At 39.8% G+C, this 24,073-nt stretch overlaps 2 protein-coding genes across 5 annotated transcripts in view; one reads left to right on the top strand and one right to left on the bottom strand.

Annotated features, from left to right (window-relative positions):
• LOC112571874 (proton myo-inositol cotransporter-like) overlaps positions 1–16,558 on the top strand; it is a 46,017-nt gene extending 29,459 nt beyond the window's left edge. The window contains 8 exon segments of the mRNA XM_025251221.1: positions 8,520–8,679; positions 9,484–9,695; positions 10,033–10,144; positions 10,355–10,518; positions 11,859–11,973; positions 12,582–12,823; positions 13,007–13,159; positions 13,483–16,558. Coding sequence (XP_025107006.1) covers positions 8,520–8,679; positions 9,484–9,695; positions 10,033–10,144; positions 10,355–10,518; positions 11,859–11,973; positions 12,582–12,823; positions 13,007–13,159; positions 13,483–13,712 — 1,388 coding nt within the window. The 3' untranslated portion in view covers positions 13,713–16,558.
• LOC112571872 lies at positions 13,931–24,045 on the bottom strand. 4 transcript variants are annotated; one of them, XM_025251217.1, is made up of 11 exons: positions 23,912–24,034; positions 23,575–23,716; positions 23,149–23,344; positions 22,429–22,540; positions 20,782–21,410; positions 19,934–20,166; positions 19,328–19,421; positions 19,127–19,169; positions 18,395–18,517; positions 17,607–18,084; positions 13,931–14,064 (listed from the first exon to the last, which is right to left on the bottom strand). In XM_025251217.1, the coding sequence occupies exons 1-11, from the start codon at positions 23,972–23,974 to the stop codon at positions 14,021–14,023; spliced, it is 2,157 nt and encodes a 718-aa protein (XP_025107002.1). In that variant the 5' UTR covers positions 23,975–24,034; the 3' UTR covers positions 13,931–14,020. The 4 variants fall into 4 exon arrangements, with proteins under 4 accessions (XP_025107002.1, XP_025107003.1, XP_025107004.1 ...); XM_025251218.1 differs by having other exon boundaries at positions 22,429–22,537; XM_025251219.1 differs by lacking the exons at positions 23,149–23,344; positions 23,575–23,716 and having other exon boundaries at positions 23,912–24,045.
• Positions 24,046–24,073: the final 28 nt, after the last annotated feature.

Genomic DNA, 24,073 nt, shown 5'->3' with positions numbered 1-24,073 from the left:
CGCAGTTTCCATCACACTGCAACTCCAAAACCAAAAAAAAAGTCCTGGTCATGTAGCTCTCCCCTCCCTTTGCCTGCAAAGAACTAAAAATGTCGTGAAGGAGTTATTTGTTTCATATCAGTCTCAGACTACAGGACACACCAGCAGAGGTCTGGAAGCTTCCGATGCCTTTTGCCTTTTGCTGGAAACGGAGGCGCGCCATGTTCTTCGTAATGCAAAATCCTTGTCAGCTTCCCGCCAGATCCTGTCGCCGTCTGACGTCCGCCCAGCTCTCGTCCAACTCTCGCGGCGTGAGAATCGGCGTCAGCTATTCTGGCGTCCGCTCCCCTCTCCAAACCAGACTCCTCACCACAACGCTCTGTGGGTTTTTATTTTTTTATTTATTATTATTTTTTTTTTGAGACTCTGATGATTTTAATGTCGCTTCATCCCATCGCTCAGTACGTTAGAAATTCCGACTTTCTCCCTGACGCCTCCACACTGTGTCTGCTATTCAGACATTTTCAGTGAATCTTCATCACACCGCACTTTATATTTTCCAGGATGTCACAATATTACCTCTTCCTCGTCTAAATCAAACTTCATCATTTACCTTTTGATGTCACTGTTTGGATAAACGGTATTTCGAATCACTATCTCACTGTCTGACAGAAAAAAAGTTATGAAAACTCTTCCGGAAACATGTTTTTAATTTCTATACCACGAAAACAAATTTGTTTTCAGAAGCGTTTTATGAGTTGCGTGAGTCTTTTTTTTTTTTTTTTTTTTTTTTTTTTGTTAACGAAAAAACCCAACCCAAGCACACAGACAGCATCAATGAAAAACTTGATTTTCTGATAGGACAATAATGATGACAGATTGAAATAAGAGCGACCCTGCGTTTCATGTCTTTGGCGAAGAGACGGTTTGCATGAAGACCCACACGTGCCTGAAATGTTTATTTCGACATTTGGGTCCCCATAGAAACCCCATAAGTCGCAGGGGGCTCTGTTAAAGTTCGATCCCACGGCGGATGTAATCCTCGTTTACTCGTCCAGCCGCGTCTGTGCCGTTGGAAGCCATTTTGACACAGACCAGAGTGCCGATCTCAGAGCTAGAGCATGCAATGAAACCCAAAGGTTTGCGGAATATACTGTACAGCATGTCTGTCACGACACAACATTAAAACATGGCTGGAGTGGACATTCCTGAAAACAAACTTTTTGTTGAAATCATGATTGTGTTGTGTAAGAGCTGATTTCTCTGGAAACAAATAAACAAATTATTGAAGATGGATGGATAACTCCAGGATTATTCCACGTTTCTCAGTCCTGTAATAATAATAATTTTGCAAACATTTTTGCGAATTTATATCGTAAGCAATGTATATTACACGAATGCTCCTTTTTTTCAGACTTTCTATTTGTATCGATGAGCATCTAAAGTTATTGCACGGGTCATGGAGGTCAGCACAATGCCTTTTGCTGGTGGCACTGACATGAGATCGTGGTGCCCTCTGCCGGCCCAATGCTAAATGCTGGCTCCAGACTATGATTCAGGGAGGGATGGGTGGGGGAGAAACTTTACAGCTCGGTAACCAAGGAGAAATACTCGAGAGAAATCAGCAGGAGCAGAAAACGAAATATTTGGCAAGAGACGATTGTGGAGAACTCCAGTGATGCTCCCACCTCACCTCCACTAGTTTTTTCTCGTTTATTTCCGTTTGGTTTTGTTTCAACTTAAGGCTAAATACCAGAACAAAATCCTACGTTTTCAGATTCAGCGTGTGAGTCTGTGAATAATTTATGGAGTCGAGGTCTTTTGGAGGGACGAGATCCCTGTAATATGATCGGTGAGGGAGAAAGAATACTGCAACATCTCTCTCATCCCTGGTGTGTCTGCCAAGGAGAGACTTCATAACCAGGGGGTAGGGTGCAGCAGCCCAGCCACGGTTCGATGATAGCACCCAGCAACCTGGAATACATTTTTCACTTCGCATACCTGAAAAAAATTCTGGTCAGAAGCAGGAGACTTGTCTGTCTTTGATGGTGTTGTCTGGTTGCCCGGGTGACCTTGCTGGTTAACCTGACGCATGCGCCGTCAACATTTTTGACGAGTCAAGACCATCATCGAAGATAGATACCACGACGTTTCGTCTATCTTTATTTTTACATTTCTTCATCAGCCTTTCGTTCTTTGTCTTGTGTCTTTGTCGTCCTCTTAACGACTTCCTGCCCTCGTGAGAGGATCCGTTTTCCGGACACTCGATCTTCACCTTCTGAAGTCCTCGTGTTTATTATGGTCCTCGGTGCGCCTCCTTGTCTAGGAGTGAGAGACAGATCTTCGTGTCATTCACTGAGAGAGTAGGCCAGACTGTTTTCATCACTGTCTGACGACAACAGCATATTAACGAGACCCAAGAGCGGCAACCTCCGTCTTCGGAAGCCTGTGAAGTACCGTCCCCTGGCCCCACGTGAGGCTGAGAGCCGAACAGAGCAGATTTTTTTTTTTTTTTTTTGTGCCTCGCTTGGCGTCAACACTGGTCTTGTAAATATTCATCCTGTCAAAAACACCAGAAAAGGACTCTTTCTTTCTTTCACGATTTGCGGGCTTGTGTGAATGTGTACCTTACGAGTACCAATATGGCGGTTATAGTCAGCTTCTATCATAGCCAGAGCCATCTTACTACAGTTTGTTTATAATTTTGTTATTTATGGTATCAAACCTGATTCTAAGAACTGGTGGAGTCATTGCAGAAGACCACTACCTAGTTTCTTTTTATTATTTTACAACTAACCTGTATAGGAAGGAAAACAGAATATGAAAAGATATAAATAAAAGTAATGTTATTTTAACTAAAGAAGTTCCTGTTTATTTGCTCTCAAAATTTTCAAAATTTGTTTCACAGGTCTTATTTGAGTTCGTCTTCAGTAAGAATGATGGTAGAATTTATCCAAATGGCTGGAATTTTGATATATTTTCAATTTTGATTGAATTTTATATATAGCAGCCCAGTCGGCCTCATTCTGGTTTCAAGATGGCGCTTGTGTGAATAAGGTCCATTACCGACAGTAAACAGATCCTACCTAGGTCTCCCGAGTATATTGCGGTTTTGAATGATGGACTTTTCATGCTCCTCACGAGGCGGGTTGAAGCTGATGCTGAGCGCTAAAGCTGGGCCTAGGATGCGGCGACTGACCGCGAGCTCTTTAGGAGGCTGCTGGAGAACTGGAGAAGCCTCAATCAATATGGCGGGGGCTGGAGTGGGCCCGACACTGCCAAAGAGAATGTGAAGGAGAGAAGACTGGCGGTTTGAGAACAGCGAGAAGGAGGAATGGCGTCGCGGGAGAGCTTGTGATCGGGGTTATCGGTCTTGAAAGGGTTTTCAAGTACTTTACAGAGGATAGGAGGACGGAAATCGAGCATTTCTCACTTGTCCAAAGGGTCCTTGGTGTATTGAACGAATCAGGTTTCTTTCTTTTTTTTTTGGGTTCAATTTTTTTTTATTTCTTTGTAAGCACACACAGACGTATGCTCACTTGACAATGTGTATATGTGTGTGTGTGAGAGAGAGAGAGAGACTTTGTGTGTTTGCTCACATACGTTCAAATGCAAGGTGAATTATTTACTTAGACATGCATACCTACAATATACAGTTCAAACTGTCTCATTGCGGAGACATCAAGCAGGCAAACACGTGTCACTGGCTGTTACGACCAAATATCACCCACAGGTCGTGTTCATAAGATTAAGTCGTTGACCAAGGTTAAACAGGAAATCAAAGACAAACTTCCTGCCTCCGTAGCTGAGATGCACTGTCTATGCCCTTCAGATATTGCTTTCTGTTACTTTACTCCAAGGAAATCGTTGGCCCTGGTTATAACTACAGTCCCAGGGGTACAGCAGCATCCGCGGAGTCTAGCGGCCACTTTCTAACTTTGGAGACAATACTTTTGCCCTTAGCTTCTTCTGGACAAAGAATTATCCTCTCTTCATGAGAACAGCATCAAATCATTACAGTTGGTGACAAACCAGTGTTCAAAGCAACAGCTCCTAGATTTTAACCTGTTTTCTTATGATGCTTACTCGCACTTCCTGAACTGAATGACACAGTGAGCTTTGGCCCTGTCCGGAGTCTGGCCAGAACAACCAGGATGAACTTTTATCCAGTTTCCAGGATGCTCATGAATAGTAAATAGGTCGCATGCATCTTAAAATGGTCTACTTTCGCATGTGCACTACTTCGTTTTACACCCGAAACGAAGTGTCTGTAAAATGCAAACGACAGTACTCTAAATCAACATAAGCAATATGGAAAAATATAAATCTAGGTATTTTTTGTAACAAAAATATATTTTTATTTGGAGAATGAATGGGTGAGAAAAATGAACCAAATCAAAAGCACCGTGTGAACCACAAGCGAACAGTCGTGCTCCGAATTGTTACCCCGCCGGACCGTACCCTTGAGATGAAAATAATTAGGGTACGTAAAACAGTCTGGGGGTATTTTTTTTTTTTAATTCCCATGTGTATCATAATGGTGTTCGCAGTCAGCAAGGCCAAAGTGAGTATTTACAGAACGCAGGGTGCGGCTACATGGTCAGAATATTTGATGACCACCCGTCGCTAGACCCTCTGCCGACCACAGGTTATAGGACAGACACGAGAACGCCACCCCGGGGGAAATTTTTCGGTCGGGGACAGACTCAACAAGAGAGTGTACATGCAATCTCATCTAAGCTCCTAGTCTACGAGGGACTTACAGAAGAGAGAAAGCTTCGGGCTCGTGTTTGGAAGAATGTTTGGACTTTTTTTTTCTTTTATCTGTGTGTGTTGGACAAAGCCTTAAAATGGATTTGCAAGTATTAGTATCGAAGGGAGGAGTGATAATCAGATCAGGGTGGAATGTGAAAGAGCACGGTCCGTGTGGTTGTGACAACTGTCATGGATGTGAAGGGTAATTTTTTCCGACAAGATTCCTCCGCTTATCGATTGCGACTTCCCTTCCTCTACATCTCCTACATTCTACTCCCGTCCCCCAAGTAGAATTTAACTGGGGTGGGAAGAAGCTGAGTCGGCAATGAAGGGTTGATGAAATTTCAAACGAAATTTGTTACGATTATCCTTCTTAACAATCGAATGAGCTCTCCTACTGGCAAGAAGGAGAGACCTTTTTTTTAGGTGCTGAAAGCAAATTAGAATCGAAGTACTTTGGTTCAGACGGTACGGACGCCACAGGGGCGCCAACATACAGCAAATAAAAGAAAAAAAAAATCCTACAGAAACTAATTACCTGCTTGAAATAGAACTGGAGATACAGAGCGTGGAACATAAGCCCAAAATCTTTTAAAACGTTTGGATGGTCGATTACAGAGATCTCAATGAAATCCGAGTTTTTGAAGGACCACCTGGCTTCGGTCTGCAGGCAGTTTCAGAACCCGGATGACCTACACATAAAAGTTTCTCTTCTAGAAGCTGGGCTTATGAGGCTGTTAGCTTGATTTACCTTCTGAAAACTTTCTCTGTAATGAGTCTTGCTCGCTAATGAGCGACTTGTTTTTGGTACGGTTGTTTACACCACCTGTAAAAATAAAATGTCGAATTTTGTGTTTGAACCAGGAGGTTTTAGCGTTGCAATCTTCGAGTGCTATTACAGAATCCATTAGCGGAAGAGCTCCTCGACGTGTTCAAACATAAGTTTGACAGTTCTTTTCTTGGGAAAACGAAGATTCCAGAAAGTGAAGTTTGAATACCAAAGTCTGTTTGATTGCATAACGAGGCTATTAACATTCCATGGGGCAATACTTCAAGTTTCAACAATGACCCTTGACCTGCTAGAAGAGTTTACGTGTGCACCAAATGTCAAATAGTTCTTTATAGAAACCTACACATTTAACTATTTAACTTATTTAAATTACCGGAGTCTCTAAGATAATTTTGTGTGTGTGTGTCATTGTATCAAATACAAATGCCTAACCTCGAGACTGATTTTAAAATGTTTATATTGTTACTCATTAAAGAAGCGTTTATCCTCAGCCTACCCTAACACAGCAATTAAATATTTGTGAGCATTATTTCAGTCATTAACATTTTTCAGAGATTCAGTCTACCCACACGTTTGCTCCTGGAGCCCCGTTGCATAGTAGTTCGTACGTCGTATCAGTTCAAAGACCGGCTATAAATATCATCAAGCAAGCGAGCCCCATGGGCTTTTCCACTTATAGAAAAAAGAGATATGCATGATTAGTGCAAGCCATGGATGATCGAAAGGGGCCGAACCATACACAGACATTCTCACAACCTTTTATCTATGACCTGCAGGTGAAATCCCAGGCCATTCATCGCCTGTAGGTCTATTTATAGTTCTTTTGAGACCTTCCCTCAGCTAATGAAACCACACCCTCCCTATTAATAATGGACAGCAAGCGTCTAAGTATGAAGCTGTAATGTCTGGCCTCCCTCAGAACCCGAAAGGAAAAATAAAGTCCAAAACTGAGCGACGAAGTCACTTTAATCAATGACTTACGGTAATTAATTAATGACAAATGCTTAAAAAAAAATTTCTCCTCCGCTTTGCGAACACTGATTAGGTTCTCAACACGAATCAGTCTTGCGTGACTTTCAGCAGGTGGGTGGGGTCAAACGGGTTTAGATACAGTCACATGACACCTTCCTTTAGAGTAGGCATCCAATGCACCTCGCATCAAATTGCTGTTTGCAGAGTTTAAAGGCATAGTAAGGTGCAGTGTAGTTCTAATGACTGGAAAAATATCTGGTTGTTATTATTACTACAGTAGTTATAAATATTTTGATATATAAATACCCCCCCTTTCGTTCTCGAGATAGGTACCTACTAACATTACCATGCGAGAAGGAAGTCAACATCACAGACGTCAAGATTGTACACGGATACTTTAATCTTGTTGTCCTTAGCAACGAATGATTTATCACATTTGTTGTTTTGCACAAACATCTACAACTTCAACAAATTTTCCTCGATTATTTTTCTGAAACATAACTCAGTGACGCCCATGCACTCGGTGCACTTCTGAAGTTAAGTCCTTGTTTCAAGCCAACGCCCGGGCAAGTGCATTACTCTCGAAAGCTCTGTACTAAGAAACTACATTACAGGCCAAAGCAGGCAGGCTTTGGTTAGTGGCAATCTGCCGATGGAAGTGGGCTAGGGCAGGCTTGCACCACTAAATCCCAGACCACTAATCCAATTCTCCTTCAAACACGACATGACCTCTGACTCCGAGAACAGCCTTCCGACATTGCACGCCTGTACGTACTCGTGCGGTTGAAGGAAGAAAAAGAAAATCGGGAAGATGAAAGTGAGGTGGGGTAGGGTAGGGAGGAGATGAGTGGATGCATAAAAATTGTCCAAGCTGTCTTAATGACGTAGAAATGGATGGGAGGCTACTTTAGAGTTGGGTTGGGGACGAGGAATATTGATGAGGGATTTGGCTTTGTCTTCACTTTAGCAGGAGTGAGATGGAAGGTTAGTTGTTGCGCAGTCGGTTGTTGTTGTTGTTGTTTGTTGATGATGATGATGATGATGGAAAGTACTTCTACCTATTGATGATACTGCACTACAGAGTCTTTCTACCCGCACTTTCTGGCTACTGGTGTTTCACAAGATAAGCCAGAAAAGTTTTTTTCATTAATGTGAAAACCATTGACATGAATAATTTAAAATTGTCTGTAGCAGATTACACGAAGAAAGGTGTACAAAGAAAAAAAAACAACAACAAGTATTGTGTTAATAATAAAAATGATTAAAATAATCGTATTAAAACTATTTTTTTTAATGGTGTCGTGGACAGAATTCCTTTAACCGTAATGTTGATGTTTAGTTTTTGAAAATCTTTTATCTGACTGGATAGTGTCGTGACGTGCATCGGTTATGGGAAACCGATAGAAAGATCAGAGAAATGGGAGAACCAGCATTTACGACTCACTAGCACGAAAAAGTTTAGAAAAAAATTTCCATATTGATTTGAAGAGGAAGGGAGACGAGAGAGACAGGCAAGATAATTGCGAAATTTGAGGTGCGTGACAAAGATGACCCTGGTGGAACGCAGAAGATGGAAAAAATTGTTTACTATGTTTTTTTACAGAACAAAGTTGTATGCTTAGCCAGATATTAGTTCACATGAAATATCGTGATACCAGCGTTTTGCTATGGAACTGGGATTAGGCAAAAATTCTCTTTTTCGTTTCCAATTCTTTTTTAACATTTTACTGGTCTTCCTTTAGCATTTCGTAATATTCGCATTGCATTTTATTGATCTTTAATTTAGCATTTCGATAATATTCCTATTGCATTTTATTGATCTTTATTTTAGCATTTCGATAATGTTCCTATTGCATTTTATTGATCGTTATTTTGGCATTTCGCTAATACTCGTATTCATATTGCATTTCACTGATGTTCATTAAGAACTTCACTAACAGTCATTTTGCATTTCATTAATATTCCTTTATTCGTTGATATTTATTTATCCTTTCACTGATGTTTATTTGTTTCTGGCTGACAGGTCTGACATCTACCACGATCCCAATGTACCTGGCTGAGTGTTCTCCATCTTACCTCCGTGGGACACTCGTGTCCACCAACATCGCCATGGTCGCTTTCGGTCAGTTCATGGCCAATGTCGTCGATGGCATATTTGGAGACGATGCACACGACGGCTGGAGGTGAGTCTGTTGACATTCGCCTGTCGTGTGTGTATTAGAGCACAGCTCGGAATCAACATTTTTATTATGCAGACGTTTTCACACCATCATTTCCTGGCAAACTCTTTTCAGGGTGATGCCCTTGTTTTATTTTCGTAAACTGACAATCCAGTAAACTGATAGAGCTCGTCCTGTAACTCGCCTTTTCGGAGACTCTTTTCTTTTCACGAGTATTTTCACAAGGGAACGTCTGGGGACGAGAGCTCTGGGGAATATGGCTGAAGAAGCATTTAAGTCCAATCTCCCAAATCCTCTAAAATGTGTGTGTGATGGGGTGAGTGGGTGGGTGTTGGTGTTTTTTTCTTTTTGGCTCAACAATGAAGGCAGAGCTACGAATGCATTTTCATCTCCCACAACGTCCTTTAAATGTTTTGTTTTTATGTTTTCCACTGAGTGCATTGTGTTTCTTCCCAGTATTATGAAACAAGCTCTCCGGTTACATCATCACAGGTCCTTCTCATAAGTCTCCTTCATCAGGTCCTTTAGGAGATTCTCGCTTCTAACAAGAGTATTGTTTAAATGTGGGACATCGTCAAAACAAAGCTAACAGACTATTCTTTCGCTGTTCTTTCTTTCTTCTGATGCATCATCACCAAAGTTGTCAAACTTGTCAAACCCTCATACCAACCCAAAGCTCAGAGGCGTTCAGGGTGAGTCAGTGTGTCTTACTAGCTGGCATCCCCAGCAAAGAAATCGACAACAATCAATTTATGTTGTGCAACGTATGCAACTTCATCACAAGGTTGTATTTTCATTATTTTACAGATACATGCTGGGTATGGGGGGCATCCCCTCCTTAGTACAGTTTGTAGGCTTCCTCTTCATGCCGGAGAGTCCGCGGTGGCTCATCTGCCAGGGTCAAGAGGAGAAAGCCAGGCGGGCGCTGCAGTCCATGCGGGGAATGCTGGACATCGAGGAGGAGTACGAACAGATCAAACAGACTTGTCGAGAGATCCAGCAGGAGGAGGAGGCGAGGGGTAAGTTAGGATGCAACAACCACTGGTGTCGGCTACATCGCAATAAACTAGGCGACAGGTAATACAAGCGGGGGTTAGGGTCAGGCAGAAACAGAGAAATAACAGACCGACAGTGACTGACGAACAGACGGTGAGTTAGAAAGATAAGATAAAGTACGCCTGATCCTCGTAAAACAACCAACGATTGCAAGGGAAGAGCAGCACGTGCAGAATAAGCTAACGATTACACCCAGCAATCAGGACCTAGTTACCCTCAGATTACGATACGGTCCACCTCATTTCTACCCGATTTCTTCTGGTCCCACTGTCATCTGATGCGTCTATTGCGTGTTCACAGGCCGCAAGCCAGTCATCATCCAGATGCTGCAGATCCCTGCCGTGCGGCGCTCTCTCCTGGTGGGCTGCAGCCTGCAGGTCATCCAGCAATTCGCTGGCATCAACACAGTCATGTCAGTCTGGCTTGCTTTGTATTGAGATTGGATTTGTAAACTGCTGCCACCTAGTGGGGATTTTCTTCTGTGGAAAGGAAGGTGATAAATGGTAGTGGGTGGGCGTCAATAATAATGATAATAATAAAATATCTCCTTTCTGTAGCTTTTATTATTTTTTTATTTGACTATTTTATTATCAGTTGATATTGCCGTGGGTTGTGGTTACAGGTACTACAGTGCCACCATCATCCGCATGTCAGGCGTGAAAAGCGATGAGGCTGCCATCTGGTTGTCTGCCGTCACCTCAGCTGTCAACTTCCTGTTCACGGTGGTCGGCCTGTACCTCGTTGAGCGCATCGGCAGGCGACCCTTGACCCTGGGCAGCCTCATGGGTTAGTCTTGGGGAAAGATGGAAAACATCAAGAATCATCGTGCACTCATTTTTCCCTCTAACACTGCTTCACACATTTGACTTTTAAAGCAAACGTGGCGTTTCCTTGGAAACAGTTCTCGGAGACGTTTGCGTGTGATATTTCGACATGTTGATTTGTGTAAAGAAACACACTTTCCCTCCATCATCGCTGTAAATTCCGCTGGTGTCCTCCAAGATCGATCATACATTACAGAAAATGTTCACAACATCAGTAGAGTGCTTTACAAAAATATTCTTTTAAAAAAATGTTTGATCTGTCTTTAAATTTCGGAGAGGTCGACGGTGGGTGGATGTGGTTAAGATTTTTTTTTTTTTGATTTCACTTCTTATTTGTGGACACTAGGAGTGTGCTGTGTTTTATTTAAAGATTTGATTGACACCTGTGTCTTACGTATTCAGCTGAGGAATAGTTCCAAATAAACAAGTTAATCCTTCTTAGAAATAATTTTGAATAATGTATAGTTTTGGAAAATAAACATCGTCGTAAAAATGACAATAAGTACAAACAAATAAATGCAAAGAGGACAACAAGAAAAGATGATTTGGAAAAATACATAGAGTGAAAGGATAAAACAAAAGAAAGAAAAAATAAAGGCACCAAGAAGATAAAAAAAAAAGAAAAGAACAAATGTAAAGAAAATACTGAGAAACATCAAAATCCATTCCTTCTACCCCCTTTCCCAACAGAATGTCAGCGTATATCCTACCCGGACGTCTGGTGAAATGCAAATATTGAATTACTTTCTCCTCTAGGATTCTGTGATTCACTTTATCACCAGACCATGCAAACAGGCGAACACGAGTAATGCGTTTATAGTAGACAATATATTGTTTCCTGTATAAACGTATCATGATGGTGCCAGCTGCGAGAGAAATGCAAGCAGATTATGGGTAGCATGCAAATCAAATTTATTCCATGTAATTGAAAGTGTGTCCATCTCTTGGTGTCTACACCCAACCTTAAGCCTGTCTCCGTCTCTCTCTCTGTGTTTATCTCTTATTTTAAACCTTTATGTGCAAAGTTTCTTAAGTTCTTTTCCATTTATTTAATAAACGTTAATCTGGTCTGTATTTGGCTTTTTCTGTTCGCTCTGTCTCGATGGTTGTCTGTAGCCAACAGCCGCGAAGAACCACTGAGAAGGAAAACATTGATTTTATAAACCTCGGTTAGCAAAACATTTGTCTGAGGGTGAGGCGAGATAATTGCTCTTGTCTCGAGGCCACCATTTACACAGTGTGTGGAAACGAGTTGTCGAGGTCTTCAATGCAGACCTCTAAGTGTCGAGTATCTCATTGCAGGCGCGATCGTCAGTCTGGCGTGGTTGGCGGTCGGGTTCCACCTGTCTGCCCTTAACACCCCCCCTGTGGACTATCTGGAGCCTGTCGTCATGGATTCGCAGTGTTCTCGATACAGGTCAGCTTTGTTCTCAAGAGAGTTTATCGGGAAAGATCGAATACATACGCAGGAGCACAAACGCGCGAGCACACACACAAACAAACAATGAGAGATATACCGATGCAACCTAAGGATTATGCAAGAAACATTGCAGTGATTATCCTGCTCAGAACAGGTTTTAATTAATAATTTAGTAGTCATAAATCTTTTGATGCGAATGTTCAGCAACAATGTTTTCATTATACTGTGGCAGTTATAAATACGGTTAATTTACAACTGTAATGTTTGCTCATTGTGAGCATACATCTACAATGGAAATTTTCGCTACTAATTGCATTGCAGACGAGCGCCGTTAACTGTGTACTAAAGGAATGTAAAGACCTTAAAAAATGTATTAAGAACCAAGTAAGAGTTGTAACGAGCTAAAATTTGTCAGGAATCGTTCACAGCCAGTAATCCAAATAAGTTTTATATTCGTAGGTATGCAGATTTTGTGTGCTAATTAAGTTAAATATAAACCATTGCACGGTATCGATATCACATTAAAATATACTTAATACAACTATATTATCCCCCCAACACTTTTCCTTTCCTTTATCGTATATTTTGGGATACGGGTCATATAGGTCATGCAACGACTGCCGGCAAGACCTGGACTGTGGCTACTGCTACATCGACCTGGAGGATGCCGTTGCCAACGCCAGCTGCTTGCCAACCAGCTACGACAACCCTTGGATGGCCACCACAGGACGCTGCAACAGCAGCTACCTGCCCAATCCCCTCACCTGGGCCTACGACTACTGTCCCACGCCATATTCGTGGATGCCTATGGTTGGCCTTGTTCTCTACCTGGTCTTCTTCGCTCCAGGTGTGTTGAAGATGAATGTCCTTGCTTACTTTTCGTTTTAGCCGCCGCAATGTGTCCCACAAAAAGACTTCTTTGGTTAATTTTATTTTCCAACTTTGAAGCTGCCCAGCTAGAGTTGCTGAAGAGTTGTTATAGACTTCACAGTTTCACCGAATGTGTATTTTTCTGTTTATTGTGTGGCAGGCATGGGTCCCATGCCCTGGACTATCAACTCGGAGATCTACCCACTGTGGGCTCGTAGCACGGGCAATTCCGTGTCCACATTCACCAACTGGACCTGTAACCTGGCAGTCTCCATGTCCTTCATAAGTCTTACTGAGGCACTCACCAGATATGGTTTGCACAATTGCTGATGTTTCTTTTTAACACATTCTTGTCTAGGTTTAATGCCACGTGTTTGTATAATATATATATCCCATGTGTTTCTTCCTTAGAAGCAAGGTTTCAGCGAAGGGAAATGAGATGGAGGCGATAGATATTTCCAAAGCAAAATCTCCAAGAATAGTATTTGATATTTTAGAAACATTTTAAAAAAATATTTTAAATAACATTCTGGAATTGCATCCTGAACTTATATCCTCTCTCTTTTTTTTATTTGGGCCCCTTAACTTATTCCTGTTTATAGCGTCCTGAAAATTCTTACATTTTCTTTTTTTAAGGAACATTCTGGATGTATGCCTGCATGGCTTTCGCTGGAGCCATCTTGCTGGCGCTGATTCTGCCAGAAACAAAAGGACGCAGTCTAGAAGAGCTGGAGGGCCTGTTTGCAAGGCCCTGGATAGGTGACAGCGGAGCACCTATCAACTACAACATCAAGACTGTGCAGTACGTTCACATACGAGGGCTCAATCGCGACGGACGTGAATCTGAACTGGATTCACCAGAATGAGGTCAGCTGACACTTACGGGAGAACTCGGTGACCACATCTCTCTAGACCCTCCTGACGCATCAATAATAATAATAATAAAAAAAACCTGTTCTGCTGTTCAGAACCTGGTGGTCGCTCCATGCCAGGGGTCTGACAAAGAATTCGCCAGTGGGGTGCAGTGATTGACCTGTGTGCTGTTATGGAAATGGGCAAGCTCAGATTCCAAACGGCAGGCGGTAGTCTGGAGAGTAATCTGATTTAGAACCCTGTTGTCTAAGCGCTTGAGAAGTATAGCTTAGTGCTCTGCCATCCGTGTTGACAAACTGTTTTATTTTGAGGTCGCACTTGCTGGTGCCAACATCACTGGGCTGCCTAGTGACAGAACAATAGAAGTTATTGAAGGGACAAAAAAATGGGGGTGATGGGGTCAGGAGATGGGAAGCAGCAACAGAAAAAAAAAATCAGGCAAGGGGATTAAACAAAGTTGACGTTGAAAAGATGGGAATGGCATAGTGTTTGAAATAGCAACATTAGACTTAGACAATATTTATCACGTGTTATTAAAAACAAATTAAGCTCTGTAAATACACATATGGATGGCGCATCTGTTTTGATAATGACACTATGTGATTCGTCCTCAATAGCATTGAACGTCGTCACGACAAAAGATCAAAACTATATTTCGTAATTCGTTGTGAGTCGACTTTTGTATGTTGGCAATCAAGTTTCCATGTTACCTGGATATGTACAGACTTCTAACGGGCTAGTCATTAGCTGCTAACATTAGTGTTAGCGTTAGCAGCTTCTGTACAGTGGCAAAGCTGCATCATATACCCAGATGTTTTGTTGGCTGATGGAACAGAGAACTGTTAAATTGCCCTGGAGATATTTCTCATTTGTCACATCACTGTCATCAGTCTTTTAAACGGAAACTGTGGTAATACTAATGATAAAGCGAGCACATACACACACAATGCTTACATTACCTACCGAATAATGCCCTAATGAGCCTTTTTCTCTAAAGCTTCTTTTTGAAAATGTAACATTTTTTCCCACGAAAATTCCCCCTGATCTTCAATTATAAATTATTATTTATCATTTTTCCTCCGATTTCATACGGTTCAATGATAACAAAAAGTGGCAATCTGCTAAAGGATCTGGTTCTATTGAGTATAATAAATAAGATGAAAATTGATGATAAGATGAGATGAAAATTCCGAGAACGCATTTAAGGTCAGCCAAAAGAGGAGACAGACCCAATAAAACTTAAAAATGCCATTCGCTTTAATTAACAGTACATATTATTCTACTAATATTCGTCTTTAATGGCTTGTTCAAATATGTTAACGTGCTTAACTCTCATGACTTCACTTTTGTTGTTGTTTTGATATTGCCATTGGGTTTACTTTGGTGCCAGGATTTTCATCTGTTGTCAAACACGGACGAAATGCTTATTTAAGATGGACAAACAAAAGTCTCGAGGCAACCGCAGCTGAAAAAAGAACTATGCCAATTCGTTCACCGCTTGAAGAGAATTGCACAGACCGGCTACAATGATGTCATAGCCTTTGGACTAGTAGTCATGGAAGAAAGGTGGAATTCAGAGTACGCAGCTAGTTGGACAGCTAACGCCTGACAGTCAGCTAAACTGCTAATTTGTTTGTATTTTAGGCGACTGTCATCTAAGCTATAGATGCTAGCTGCTTACTATGTACCCGACTCCTAAAGGAAGAATGCAAGGTAAGGTGGTATAACATAGGTGTCAGAGTTTTTATTTGAGGAAGAAGATGCCAACGCCCGTAAAACCCAATCAGCAGCAGGTGTGAGCAGGGAAGTGGAATCACAGAAGCTTGGCAAATATTCGTGCGGCAAAGCCCCTGTCCAAGCTGCTCTATGTCTGTGTTCTTTGTTAAAGTTTTGGTCTGGCCACAATCAGGCCTATGTTGTGTTTGATGCATTTTGTACTTTTACATTGTATATTTTGATCGACTTTATCAAGACAGGTTTTTTTGCCTGTTAACTTGCTGCAATTATGTCTCTTCTTCTCTACTGGATTGTGTTATTGCCGGGACGGTATTTTTGTGTGAACGATTTTGTGCGTCAGGTTAAATAATAAGTATTTTTATTTCTTGAAGAGATTCTGGAAGGAAAAAGGAGAAATAGCTTTACAGGGACTGGAGAGCCACTGGCCGGCGGGTCATCTACTAGCACTGCCAGGATATCAGCTGGTGTGGTGATTGAATTTTTCGCTTGGGTTTGAAAGATTGCCCAAGTCAAGTATGTACTGATTGATGTCATTGACACAAATATTGGACCAGATGTATGAGGTTTGTGTTCGGATTGTTGATAATTATCTTCGCTTTGACTACAAGCGAAGCCGAGATTGATTGACCATCTTTACAAGTAGACCTCTTCTATCAAACTCAAAAGTAAAAGTCATACATGCAATATCTTTGACAACGGACATTACATAACGGACTCAATAATTAAATATTTTACCAAACAAATATGCTTCTTTAGAAACAGCATTACTCATTCCAAGCCCATGAATTTCATTTACGAATGATGAATTTTATCGTTCCCATTGTCTTAAAAAGTTAACGGCAAGTTTAGCTTTCTAGTCATCATGTTTTCAATAGCATGGCATTTGAATGGAACAGTGAGTGGTGCATCACAACCAACTTAGACATGATGAGACTGAATCAAATGCAAAGTAAAGCAATAGCTCTTTCCCTAGGGCCTGGTGGTGTTTTCTTACAAAGGCTTGTGTATAACAGAATATGGACCGACATGTATTTTTGTTGTAACGATTCCATGTTTGTGACATAAGGTCGACATATATATATAAAAGAGCATTAGTAACTATCGTGCGTTTTTTGTATATGCACACAAAACAAACAAAACTGATGTGTGTTGATTGAGACCGGCGATGTGTTTTAATGTCACAGTTCGGGAAGAATACATTTGCTCGTCGATCTGGAGTACATAGTTTGTGCATTATCTGCATGTTTGCGATAGAGAGAGAGAGCAGCGATCCAAGTGTTGTTACACTTGAAGACTGAAAAACTGCAGCTAAGCAGGAACATGGCCTCCTTAATTGTCGGAGCGTTATAAAACAGTCATTTTCTCTTTAGGGAAAGGTGAGGTTTGACTTTTTCTGGGCATTAGTTAAGATAATTTGTTGGTTGTCTGAGCACTAATTAAACTATAGTTTGTTGGTTGTCGGTGCTCTATGCCGTAGTAGTTATCAGACGCCACCTCACGGCAAAAAGAGGCCAAATTATCAAACCAGTTAATTAAATGTTACTGGTGCCTAACAAACGTGAACAACAAAACAGAAGAAGAGCCCTAGCAACACAAAATGCTGAAAACACATGGATGCCATAAAAAGTACATGAGACTCATAGGGAAACCACTAGACAAAAAGGAAAAGAGAAGTAAAAATGGTATTGAAAAATGGCAAAACAACCCAAGACTTAAAAGATATCCCTCAAAATAGACACATAAACATTATGTATAACACATTAAACCCTAAATCCTGAGGATGGGATGAATCTGAATAATGCAAAATGCTTTATTTCTTTTATGAACTGATCAAAGTTTTATTAACAAGCTTCTATGGAGAACAGTAATGCTTTAAACTGTATTCAAGCAGCACAAAAAAGATAGAAAACATATGTATAGAGACCACTTAATTAATATTTGTCTGCTACTAGAAGAATGAACGTTCAACAATTAGCTTCAAAGAAGTTGATGCCCACCTCCATGCAAACATCTTTCCCAAGGAAAATAAATTTAATGCCTTTTTTCAGTTCTTTAGCATATGAACAATAAATGTATCAATCTGTGTTTTGAATTTGCTGCTGTTTTCAATTACCTATTTCTGCTCTTGGATCTAAGTGAATAATGAGTACCTGATTTCTGTGAGGTGTTCCTACTCTGAACAGTACTTGAACAGACGTCTTTGGATTTTTGACAATCATTAGTCTCAGTAAACTCTGTTTCACTGGTCTGTATGGTGTCTGTCAAGGCCAATAATTCTTGTTTTCTATCTGTCTGTGGTGATGGAGGCTCCCATTGCACTCCCTTGTCTGCGAACTGTTTGCTGCACAGATCTGGCATATGATTAGTCTGAAAGCCCATCAGGCTCCAGTCTGTTTGAACAGGGACAGAGACAGTTGTCTTTTCATCTCCACCTCTAATTGTCTGCAAACTCTTGCATTCACTCATAAAATGAGAGTCTGAGAATGATGGGGCGTTGGAATCTTCATATCCAAAACTCACACTGTCCTTCATGATGCTTTGACTCTCCAGGAGCACAACATGATGGACCATTTTCTCAACTGCTTCCTGAACAGCATTTTCCACATCTGATGCGATGTTTACTGACCCCTGCAGAATCAATCACCTTTTACATTTTGTTGGATGCTAATAAATAAATATGTTAATTGCAAAAACACTCTTGTAGACATAAATTAAATAGATTGTTTTGCAGGTCCACAAAATAAAATGAGAAGTTTATTTTAAAAAATCAATAAATCAACAAATTATATCCCAGTTATAAAAATTATAGACTATGTAAGTTGAATATTTGGTGTAAACATTATAGCATAACTTTCTTGACCCACCATATAAAATTGAGCCCTGATCTTAAAAGATACCCTGTAATCTACAGAACAACTGCAAATAATATCTTGCGTACCTCTTCTTGTGCTGAAATGACATCAACATGCTCTGGACTCTGTGGAGAATATTGCGTCATTGTAGCACAGCCAGTGTCTTTCACAGAATTGTCGAACAAAGTATCTCTTTCTAGTTCACCGAGCTGTATTAATAATAATAAATGCAAAATTTAAATAGCGCATACTCACATTCATATGGAGCATGTTCTTAGCACTTAAGAACAAGAACAAGATATGGACAACATATGAGGAACAGAAAAACAAGCAAACAACATATGAATGAGAGAAGGATAAACAACAGTACTGATGATGAATAAAAGACAAATATAAGCATGTAAAGTTAAAAGCTAAGATCAAACTTAAAACTTGTAGAGGCTCAGCTTTTTAACGAGGAAACCAGAAACAGTAAAATTCAGTTAGAAAAATCTCAGAACCTACCCCCTCCACCCCTCTGAATTGTGAAGAGAGAGGAGGGAAAAAGATATTTTCATTTGATTTATTCTTGAAATCAGACCATGCAAACCATATGCTAACCATATGTACCTTTCATACTTGTCTTCTCTCTATAAACACCAGATCAAAGAGATAAAAAATCTTATTTATACCTACCCATGTAAAAAGATATACATTAAGCAAATACTGTTTAGTACTCAGCAATCATTTAAAACAATTTCTATAACAATCATTATTTTTCCTCATTAAAATCCTTGAAAACATTTAGAACTAAAGGGTAAATTTCTACTGATGACTACCTCAAGCAGCACATCAACACCATGCTGATTATCCTTGGAATTCCTGAAATTACAAATAAGCAAGTGATGCAGATGAAAAGACCAAGTATAAGTGTACAAACGAACAAGTAGTGCAGCAACTAAAACAATAATGCAGGTGAATAATCAACAGTTGAAGTATTCTTATTAATTTCTACTGCACAGCAAGAGAAAACGACTCACCACTCCTTACAGACTCCTGTGTCAAGGATTGCATTAAGATTCAAAGATTGATGGCTCAGCTTTAAGCTACCTCTCTTGATATCAGAACTTTGCCCTTTGGTGTTACAAAAATATGCAGCAAGTCATCCACCAGCAACTTAAAGATTTAGTTGTAACTTTGATAAATTTACTTATAAAAGCTGGTTAAATCTGCAATATATAGACTCGAGAGTGTAAATGTGAAAAAAGGTACTAGTATATTATACTAATAATATTATACCATATATTATAATAATATACTAATACCTTTTTTGCATTTACATTCTCAAGTCTATATTAAATAATGGAACAATGACAAATATGACAAAACATTCAGCTAGTATTTCTCATCAGTTATATCATGATAAAATTTCCCTGAAACATAACTTACATCCATTACAATCCCTCCATTGAAAATTTAAATGGTAACTGGATGGTGAAAAATAATTTTTAGGAACAATTATATGTCTTGGTATTGTTCTTCAATTATAAAAAGGAAATTATTGCAAAAGGAAATCACTATCTATGCAGGTTAGGATGATTTGTACAGCTTAAACTATAATAAATAGTGTTAGGAGGAGGTCATACCAAACATATACGTCTGACTTGCTGAACAGGATACTTCTTTCCCTAGACATGCAGAATGTGGTAGACAGAGCTCTCCCAAGTCAACCTGATCATTTCTTGCAGCAGATGAATTTGTAACTAAATGTAATTTATTTGATGTATCTAGCTTTGGATATGATGTCTGGTGAATAAATATGTCCTCCAAGTTGACATAATGGTGACCTGTAGTACCCGAGTTAGTGACAGCGGAAGAACTGCGAAACATAACAATGTCAGCAATGTTTATGAAACTGTACTTTTATCAACAACACATTTGTGATGAGATAAGCTCATTTAAATACTTAAGTATGTGATTGTCAGGTCAAGCTTTCTCCCCTTTAAGAAATATAATACTAACCAGCTGGATGCTCTAAAAGTTTCCAGTGGTGTTCCTTCAGAACATTTTGTAAGAAAAAGGCTCATCGGAACAAAGGGAGACTATATATAACATCCTATAACTCTTGCTTAAAAGCAGTCATCAATGTTAACCAATCCACATTTAGTCTTTCTTTAAAAAATATGACAGTTCAGTCTCACAGCACTTACTCGTCCCCCTCTAATCCCATTCCCTCCTATTTGAAATCAATAGCACAAAACACAATTTACCATTTATAATTTTCTAGCATGCATACATGTGGAATTAACATGCAAACCTTTGGCCAAATATAAACTCACCAGATCATGACTATTTGTTGGATAATGCTGACCACTTTTGCATGAATATAAAGTGACTAAAGGTGATAGAAAGACTATAATTGTGATACAGGACCAGAGTGTTAATAATTTGCACCAATGCTCCTCAGGCTATACAAATTCACACCACACATTACCTGTTCAAGCACTGATCATCCACTTCATTGTAAAGCCTGTAACTGTTCTTGTCTTCATTGCAAACAGCAGAAAATGGCTTCCATAATGCTGATTTATTGTCAAATAGAGGCCTCATTGAAAACTTAAAATCATCAGAACTTGCAACTTCTTCTTTGGAATTAAGTTTGTCATATACAGCTTCCAAGTGTAAAGACCATGATGATGAAGGGTTCACTTTTCTCCTGTTAAGTTTGTTGTCCAAAATGCTGTTTTCAAAGACTGGTGTACTTATTTTGTTATCTCTCTCAATTTCTCTACGACTAAACATAATGGTATCATAAAACTGATCTGTTGGCTGAACTACAGATGATTTGGGAAAACATGCCTGAGTACATTTTTGGCTTGAGAAATTTCTGCCTGATAGAGAAAAGTCATCTGCAGTGTCTAACTGGTCTTGGCAGTGAGTAATATCAGATGGACTCTTTTGAAAATCCTCTGGTATCCAATAGCTCTCATCTTTGGACAAGCATTTCACAGCATGCTTTTCCTGTTGATTTTCAGTTAACAGAGATGAAGAAGCAAAATGTGATAACTTTTGATTCTTAGGTGCTTGGTCTCTGCTTGGCAGCTGCTGTGGGATATCCTGAAACTACAAACAGGTAATTCCTCTTCAGGTCAAATTCAAAACAAAACATGAATTAAATACTATGGAAATAAATTAGCAAAATGTGTGTCTTTGCCTTTGTGCGCTGGTAAAATGTATGAGTTTTATGGTGATTATACAATTTAACAACTCTGCCTGGAAACCCCCCGGGGAACCTAACAGTCTGAAGCCCAGATGAAGGAGGGTTGGGCGTGGGGCTAGCAACCCCACCCTGTAGAAGAAAAACCCCTGCTACAGAAACTGCAAATACAACACAAACACAACCAGACCCTGGATGGGAAGATCCCTTTTCAGAAGGGCCTATGATGTGTGCTGGTGAAACCCTTCAGAAGTCACCTCGCCAACCCACCTTCTCACGGTTAAGGCAAAAATCAGGATGGGGACCTGGAACATCAAAACCCTATATGAAAGGGAAATAAGCTCAGGTAAACCAGGAAATGAAGAGCTATGGCACCAAGCTACTTGTGAGAACAGGCGGAATGGCAGTGACCTCACACAAGGAGTAGCAGTACTACAACCTGTCTGGAACTCCAAGGCTTTATCTCTACACTCCAAGATCCGCATCTTCAATGCAAATGTAAAGTCAGTCCTTCTATGTGGATCTGAACCCACAGGGGCAGCGCAGGATTGGGAGACCCAGAAAGAGATGGAAGAGATCGCTACACAGTGAGGTGGAGGCAGCTGGCATGACATGGACCCAACTGGAGAGGCATGATCAGAACTGGATCTGATGGCGTAGAACCCCTATCCTCCACTGGGGGCATAAGGGAATAATAATAATAATAAAAAAATACAATTTAACATCTAAGATTTCTTAAATTACAGAGATGGGTGGGGGGAATGGGTGTGGGGAATGGGTGTTTTACTCCAAGCCAGCAACTATAATTAGTATATATCATGGCAAGGCAGCCAGGCCTGTAAAGAGATGCCACATGCAGAGATTAAATTACAGGAAAAGTAGCAGTAATGGTGGGTAAAAAAAAAAGAAGAAACTATAACCCACCAATCCTGGATGCTGATTGTAATTCTTTGAGGTAACTCCTTTATTCATCCAGTCTGTGATAGAGTCATGTTGCTGTTTTAGTAATGGCCTGGATGATGTGCTTGGTATACTGCTGAAAAACATTTTTCATGGTTGAAACCAAATAAAATCAAGAACCAAACAATTTAAGAAGCTAACCTCTTTCTTCAGGTTTTGTAATGTTAAAGGTTAAAGAGGTCAAAATCAGTTTCTGTTTGGATAAATAATATACACAAACCTATGGACATGCATAGGTAGTACAAGTTTTGCACACACCTGACAAACTGTGCATATAGGATGCTAATAATAGTAGTTTTATTTGCCAGAATAAACTTTGCAGAAACAAATTTGACAAGTTTATTCATTACAGATGGTTTGAACTCCTTTGATAAAAGTTTGCTGATAAATTTCAAAATTTTATGTACTTTCAGTTTCCAGTTATACTGACTGTCCTTGATCTAATTTTGTGTCATAAAAACCAGATTGAGTTCATCAATTATGGAGATCACACCAATAGGCATATTCTATGAAACAAATTTATATCTCCCATCAGATAGATTACACACATTTTATTATTATTTTAAATTAATATCAGGCGGTTTCTGATTCCAGTAGCTCTAATTCTATTAGATTTTTAAAATCCACAATTACATGCACAAAGTAAAGAATAAGTGAATGCTTTCGTTTCAAAATTAATAATACCAAGAGGGCTCAAATTCCAGATCAATCTTAGATGGTATGGGAGTAGGTGAAAATGGGAGTTCAACTCTGTCAAATTTTTTTGCTGTAGCTCTGACGATGTTTCCATGATTTACTTTGTCGAGAAACCTAACAGCATTGTGTGACTGCCGTATGTCAAATTTCACCTCCTTCACACTGGTTTGTCTTGACTTTACACCTGTAAGATTTTTAGTCCTGTTATGACATTTCTCTTTAATTTATTAATGAATATCTATATATATATAAATAAAATGCTCAATTCACACTCATTCTTTTAAATACTTTGATTAGAATTATTAATGGTTTTACTTTAGTGACACTACATAATACACATGCATGTCTTTAAAAATATTGATTCACTGAAACAATTATGCACAAAAACTGAAAACAGGGAATGTGAATACCTACCAGTCGCACTTGCTTTGCTGACTGTATGAAGTGCAAGGAGGTCTTGACTTACATGTTTTTTTCTAGTTGCTGGAGTTTTACAAACTGATTGTTTTAATAGTTTTTCACATTTAAGGTTCAGTTTTTTCTTCTCAAAGAACTCCTGTTTGAAATATCAACAGCTTTAAACCTTTCTGTTCAGTTTCTACCAAAAACTTGTACATGTTCATAGTTTATACAATATATACTTATATGAATATCGATGATCTGTACTATGAAAAGTGCAATTGCATTAATCCCTTTAAGCTGTTTTTTCTGTAGCCACATTTTGTTTGCTGCAGAAGATGCTTCTACTGACCTTCTGCAGGCGCTGATCTCCATGAAGTTTTATTCTACTTTTTGCCCCTCCGATCCAATTCATTTTTGAAGATGTAATACAATTGCCAGAAGCAGACGACTCTCTTATCGCCAGGTGACGGATGATGACGTAGGTGTCAAAGGGAAGCCACTACGCTACCCG

The sequence above is a fragment of the Pomacea canaliculata genome, linkage group LG9 (genome assembly GCF_003073045.1).
Source record: "Pomacea canaliculata isolate SZHN2017 linkage group LG9, ASM307304v1, whole genome shotgun sequence".
Classification (NCBI taxonomy): Eukaryota; Metazoa; Mollusca; class Gastropoda; order Architaenioglossa; family Ampullariidae; genus Pomacea; species Pomacea canaliculata.
Note: the sequence above shows the minus strand (reverse complement) of the source record. Positions and strands in the feature narration are given on the sequence as shown.

Coding starts and splice junctions, on each gene's coding strand:
- LOC112571872 (XM_025251217.1), bottom strand. CDS start 23,974: ATGAATTGGATCGGAGGGGCAAAAAGTAGAATAAAACTTCATGGAGAT. Junction 22,541..23,148: donor CTGGAATTTGAGCCCTCTTG/GTATTATTAATT, acceptor AATGTTTTTCAG/CAGTATACCAAGCACATCAT. Junction 21,411..22,428: donor ACAATCAGCATCCAGGATTG/GTGGGTTATAGT, acceptor ACCTGTTTGTAG/TTTCAGGATATCCCACAGCA.